This window comes from Bos indicus x Bos taurus, chromosome 7, assembly GCF_003369695.1.
Source record: "Bos indicus x Bos taurus breed Angus x Brahman F1 hybrid chromosome 7, Bos_hybrid_MaternalHap_v2.0, whole genome shotgun sequence".
Lineage (NCBI taxonomy): Eukaryota > Metazoa > Chordata > Mammalia > Artiodactyla > Bovidae > Bos > Bos indicus x Bos taurus.
Genome location: NC_040082.1, coordinates 61,269,811 through 61,276,169, shown reverse-complemented (window position 1 = coordinate 61,276,169; position 6,359 = coordinate 61,269,811). Strand labels below are relative to the sequence as shown.

The following is a 6,359-nucleotide window of genomic DNA, read 5'->3' as shown; positions in this document are numbered from 1 at the left end:
CAGAGACAAGGAAACTTGTCTTCTCTGGGCTACAAAATTCCGATTAATGAGCCCTCAAGCAGGAAGAGAAAGAAGTCTGACTTATAGAGGGTAGAAACCTCCTGAGTAGGGAAAGGTTTCAGCTCCTCTGTCAGCCTGGGACGGAAGAAGAGTTGGCAGGGCGGGGCAGGGCGGGGTTTCCCTTGCAGGCTTTGGGCTGAATCCCTCCTCCCTGGCCCCTCATTGGGTTAGTGGCTCCTGCAGCCCTGCCAGTGAGGGACAAATGAGAAGAGCTGTTGATTTTTCACCCCTTGGCCATGCAGCATTTCCCTACATAAATACTGAGAAAGACCCTGCCCTCTCCTCACTTCTCTGGACTTGGCCCTGGGCTAGACTTGGTCTTCTGGGGGTGGGAAGGGCCATGGGGGACCTACTTATTCTCAGAGTGGCTGTGGGCATATGCTATGTAACCTTCAGTGCCTCTGCTTGGTAAGTCCTTCCCTCCCACTGTTCACTCCTCACCAAGGAAGCTTCCACTATCTCATCCCCATTCACCAACTGCCTCACTTTTTCTCTTTTTGGTAGGTCAGTGAACAATTTCCTGATAACAGGGCCCAAGGTAGGATGGTCTCCTGCTCCTGTTTTTACCCATTCATGTTCCTGAGGGAACTCTTCTGGGGAAAGAAAAGACGGGAGGGGAGACAGTGTCAGAAGTCAGACACGCAGAGGAACCTATGACCAGTCATTCCCTAATGGAGAGCTAACCCATTTGATTCCTGTCTGTACCTTTTGACCCAGACGACCTGATGAGAGGCAGGGCTGAAGCTCGCACCCTTTTCCCTTTGCCAGGCCTATCTGACCTATACCACCAGTGTGGCCCTGGGCGCCCAGAGTGGCATCGAGGAGTGCAAATTCCAATTTGCTTGGGAACGTTGGAACTGCCCTGAAAATGCTCTCCAGCTCTCCACTCACAACAGGCTAAGAAGTGGTAAGTTTGTGCAACCTGTACAAGGGTGTATATGTCCATGAAGTTGGGTGTGCAGTATGTATGTATGTGTAACATGTATGTGTGCAGTGAAATGAAAAAGTTATCGGTGATCTGCCACTTCCTTGTTGTGGGTTATTTCCCCTTCTCTGAACCTCAGTGTTATCCCTGGGGTCAATAAGGTCAGCTGTTTAGTTCACCAGGAGTGTCGTAAGGGTTGAATGAGGTGAATACAAAAGTATTTATATACAAGTGTAATTACTCTGTTTTCCAATTCATGTTGTATTTGTGTTTGTACACACTTATATTTGCATGAAATAAAAATGAGGGAAAGAGTCAGTGTTCGTAGCCCCTGAGGGAATTTCAACTGTCATAAAATCCCAACGACAGAGAAGCTGAGAGATCACACTGAGCTATGCCTCATGTGAAGTGTGTGTGTGTGTGTGGAGTGTGTGTGTGTGTGCATGATGTACCTGTGCAGCTGTTTACAACTATGTATAGTAGTTTGCAAGAAAGTCATTTATGTAGAAATGATTAATGAAGAGTTTCCTGAGGAAAGTTGAGAGGAATGGGGTAAAGAAAATGAGGGGGAAAGTATCTTCCTGTGGCGTATACAACAAACAGGGTGAGAAAAACATGGGACAATGTTTATAAGGCCTTAGTCAGATACAAGCTCAGTAAGTGGTAGGTACTATCATTATAATTATTACATGGCTCCAGCTCCACCTCAGAAAGAAGAAAAATGCCCTTCTCTCTTTCATAAGCCAGCCTCATAGCCCTGAATCCTTAATGCCTGAGGACCAGAAGCAATGGCTAATGAACAGAGGCCTAGGCTGGATTATCAGGGGAACTGGGTCCTGGTCCCAATGCCATAACTGGTGAGGACAGTGGCCTCAGTTTCATCACTTTCTCTCTGGGTTTTACTTTCCCCATCTGTAGCATGGGGATGCTCATTCCTGCCTGTATGAAGTAAGGATGCTGGGAAATCATGTACTGTTCTCTCAAGCAGAGTAACATCCTCTTAATAAACCCATAGAGGGAGGGGGATAGGAGAGAGACATGAAATGGCATTGCCTGCTTTGGGTCATCAGGGTCCTAGTTTCTAGTTCCCTCTTTCTTTTCAAAGCTACCAGGGAGACTTCTTTCATTCACGCTATCAGCTCTGCTGGAGTCATGTACACCATTACCAAGAACTGTAGCATGGGTGACTTTGAAAACTGTGGCTGTGATGAGTCAAAAAATGGTAAAACAGGTAAGTTGTGCCCTCTGATGGGTGTGGGAAAAGGTAAGGGGTTTAGAGCTGAGCATAAGCTAAAGTCTTCCAGAGAAAGCCTGAGAGACACAGCTTCTTCAAACCCCTAAACCCCAGCAGAAATTTCCGTGGTGGCCACTCCTAGATCAAGACTCTGCTAAGATGATTAGAGGATAAGCAAGTAGCACCAAGCTCTAAAATCAACAAGGCATCTAGGAAGGAGGAAGCCAAAGAGAGTTTAAAGCTAACTCTCGTATTTCAGGCTTAGAATGGCTTGTCCATAATCCATAGATATCAAATTATTTGCAGATAGCCTAAGAGACTTATAAGCCTTCCCTGATGGCTCAGACAGTAAAGAGTCTGCATGCAATGTGGGAGACCTGGGTTTGATCCCTGGGTTGGGAAGATCCTCTAAAGAAGGAAATGGAAACCCACTCCAGGATTCTTGCCTGGAAAATCCTTATTCAGATTTGTCACTAATGAGGGAGGCTGCTGCTAAGTCACTTCAGTCATGTCCGACTCTGTGCGACCCCATAGACGGCAGCCCACCAGGCTCCCCCGTCCCTGGGATTCTCCAGGCAAGAACACTGGAGTGGATTGCCATTTCCTTCTCCAATACATGAAAGTGAAACGTGAAAGTGAAGTCGCTCAGTCGTGTCCGACTCTTAGCGACCCCATGGACTGCAGCCTACCAGGCTCCTCCGTCCATGGAATTTTCCAGGCAAGAGTACTGGAGTGGGGTGCCATTGCCTTCTCCGAATGAGGGAGGAGATAGTCTAATAAGACTACTGTACAGTAATGGTACAGAATTCTAAAATGAACAGCAATGAACCTTTGAGATCATCTGGGCCAGCCCCAGCATCTTAATTTTACTTTGGGTATGGAGTTGAATTGTCTAGAGCTGGGGAGTACCTGGAGGGTGGGCAGTTGACTTTAGAAATAGGACTGTCCCCTACCCCCATTCCCACCCTAAATACCTCCAATTCCCTGTCCTACTTTTTTTTTTCTTTTTTTGACCATACTGCACAGTTTGTGGGATCCTAATTCCCTGACCAGGGATTGAACCCAGGCCATGGCAGTGATAGCACGGAATCCTAATCACTGGACTGCCAGGGAATTCCCTCCCTGTCACACTTTTAGCTATAGCTTTACACACTTCTACAACTCTTGGGGATGGTTTGGCTATGTCAGCTAAAATGACCGTGAGTCTTCTTCTAGGACTCAGCTGGAAGCTACACACAGAACTTACTCTTTCCTTATGTGCAGGAGGCCATGGCTGGATCTGGGGAGGTTGTAGTGACAATGTTGAATTTGGGGAAAGAATCTCCAAACTCTTTGTGGACAGCCTGGAGAAAGGGAAGGATGCCAGAGCCCTGATGAATCTTCATAACAACAGAGCAGGCAGGCTGGTACGTATAAGAGTTGACCAGTGAGCCAACAGGCTGAGCATTTACAACAGTCTCACATCTGTACAGACCTTCACAACTTATCAAGAGCTGTCTCAAACATGTTTCATCCCTTACCACCCAGCAGGACTAGGATAGCTAGTCCTGTTCTCTGGATGACAAAACCAGTTAAGGCAGAGCTATCACTTGGCCAAGGCAATACAACCAATTAGCATCAGAACCAGGCAATGAACACAGATCTTCCAGTCTAGTCCTTTTATCACTAAACCTTATATGCTAACTCCTTCTACAGGCAGGTTTCTGAGAACATATAACAATACAGATCCAAGGCCCTGCTTCCATGGCTTAAAATTTTAACCATTTCAACTGGAAACTAACAAGGGTTTATCATACAACTTATGTCCTAATGTCTTTCTGGGTCTGGAGAGGTTGGGACTGATCTAAGCTTCTCTGGAAGATCAACTGCCCCAAAGACTTCTGGGGTGCATGGAAATCCTTGGAGTGTTCTGAACTCAAATCTGGATTCTAGTTGTATTTGGAGCTAAGAGCATAAAAATTTTGCTTTGAACCTATACCTAGATGCCCTGGCTGCCCAGTGTAGAGAAGAGGTTTTCAAAGCGACAATAATGTAATCACCTTGGGGATAGGGCTTCAGACTTCAGGTTTCCTTCCCTCTGGAAGACAGCCCAAAAAACAAATCCAAACACACACAAACACTCAAGCCCCCAGCTATAACACTTAGTACCAATTATCATATTTTTCATTTTTAGTTTACAGAGTACTTTCTTCTTCATCTTCTTTTTAACAAAGTACTTTCTTGATCATTCTTAATCTTATGGGCAGAAAGAGAAACAAGCTCACAAGCGATATAGTTGGGCCTTAAGCCTAGGTTTCCTCTCTCCAGTCACCTTCTCAACACTTGCCTGGCTTTTTCCATAAGAATCACGCAGAAGAGCATTAAAATCACCAATATCAAAGCCTTTAAACCCCTGAACTTCCCAATTGAGAAGATCTGAGGTAGGGCCCAGGAATAAGTATTTTTCACAGGCCTCCCTCATAATTCTGATGTACTCTAAAGTTAAGAAATACAACTCTAAAATATTCCATTAATTGCTAGCCTTTGATCTTCTCTACCCAGAGCCAATCTCCTTTTGTCCTCCCTCTCTCTTTCTTTCTCTGAAGGCAGTGAGAGCCACCATGAAGAGAACTTGCAAATGTCACGGCATCTCAGGCAGCTGTAGCATCCAGACATGCTGGCTACAGCTAGCTAACTTCAGGGAGTTGGGCAACTACCTAAAGGCCAAGTACGAACGGGCACTGAAAATTGAGATGGATAAACAGCAGCTAAGGGCTGGGAACAGTGCCGAGGGCCACTGGATACCCACCGAGGCCTTCCTTCCTAGTGCAGAAGCTGAGCTGATCTTTTTAGAGGAATCACCTGATTACTGTACCCGCAATTCCAGCTTGGGCATCTATGGCACAGAAGGTCGGGAATGTCTGCAGAACAGCCGCAACACATCCAGATGGGAGCAATGCAGCTGTGGGCGCCTGTGCACAGAATGTGGCCTGCAGGTGGAAGAGAGAAGAACCGAGGCTATCAGCAGCTGTAACTGCAAATTCCAGTGGTGCTGCACTGTCAAGTGTGAGCAGTGTCGGCATGTGGTGAACAAGTACTACTGCACGAGCTCCCCAGGCAGTGCTCAGCCCCGGGGCAAGGGCAGTGCCTGACAGCACCCCCCAGGAACTTACTGCTCAGTTGTATGACAGTGGAGGGGGCACAGCTTCTCTCCTGGAGAGAAGAGGTAAGGAAAACAATTGGAAAACCACAGGGTTGATCTGTTGTCCTCTTGATATCTGCTGTACATGGGATAGTGGAGGCCCGAGATGATACAGCATGTTCTTGACAGAGCTGAAATGGGAATCTGGGCCTCCTAATTTGGGTAGACCCCATTTCATCTTTTCTGCAAGTTACTTCCTGGTCTTCCTGCCTATAATTCTATAGCTTGCTAAAGGGGAAGCTTGATTTGGGGTCTGTATCCAGAAAGACCTTCAAAATACTTGCCCCTGGAGTTTCAGACCACATCTAACCCAGCTGTATGGCTAAGAATCAGAGGGAATGGAAGCCAAAAATGGAAGAGTTCTGTCCAGACTCCTGAAGGAGTAACCTTCCCCTACTCTAGCTAGCTCCGGAAAGATCAACTATAAGTTCACAGAGATAAGTGAGGCAGAGACTACACACCTGCCTATAGCGACGTATTTTTGGTATTGGGTTTTTTAACTCAATGCACATTTTTGAAAAGTTCTCCCTACCCATTCCTGGGGAAACCAGTCCATATAACCTGACAACTTTTCCAACTCAGAAACCATTTCTGGAGCCATGGAGAAGGGATTGGCACAGTAAGTGGACAGGTGACTACAACTTATCCAGTCAAAGCCTCCCAAGAGGGATTTTTCCCAAAAGAGCTATAGAACAACTCTCTTTTGTTATTTTCCCAAATTGGGAACTCAACTTCATTTTGCAATAAATCCTTCTAGTATACATATTTGAGACTTTTTGTTTCTCTCCTTGGAAACCTTAGGATCAGAAATGGAATGAGAAACCCCACTTCTATATTCCAATGATGTACAAGTCTAAAAGAGAAACTGGAAATACCAACCCCTTGATATTAGTGTTAGATATCAGATAATAAAATTCAGACGCAAGCACTGGCCTATAGGAAAATAACCCAGATTTCTC

At 45.9% G+C, this 6,359-nt stretch overlaps 1 protein-coding gene across 1 annotated transcript; it reads left to right on the top strand.

The window, feature by feature from the left end:
* The first annotated feature begins 317 nt into the window (after nt 1-317).
* Nucleotides 318-5,350, top strand: WNT8A (Wnt family member 8A). Its single transcript, XM_027548808.1, has 6 exons — nt 318-468; nt 565-598; nt 829-967; nt 2,091-2,216; nt 3,483-3,625; nt 4,805-5,350. Exons 1-6 carry the CDS (start codon nt 401-403, stop codon nt 5,348-5,350), a joined length of 1,056 nt encoding a protein of 351 aa, XP_027404609.1. The 5' UTR covers nt 318-400.
* Nucleotides 5,351-6,359: the final 1,009 nt, after the last annotated feature.

Excerpts from the sequence above, each read along its gene's own strand:
- WNT8A (XM_027548808.1), top strand. The coding sequence starts at position 401 with ATGGGGGACCTACTTATTCTCAGAGTGGCTGTGGGCATATGCTATGTA. Across the intron at positions 2,217-3,482 it reads GTCAAAAAATGGTAAAACAG|GAGGCCATGGCTGGATCTGG; the intron begins GTAAGTTGTGCC and ends CCTTATGTGCAG. Across the intron at positions 3,626-4,804 it reads ACAACAGAGCAGGCAGGCTG|GCAGTGAGAGCCACCATGAA; the intron begins GTACGTATAAGA and ends CTTTCTCTGAAG.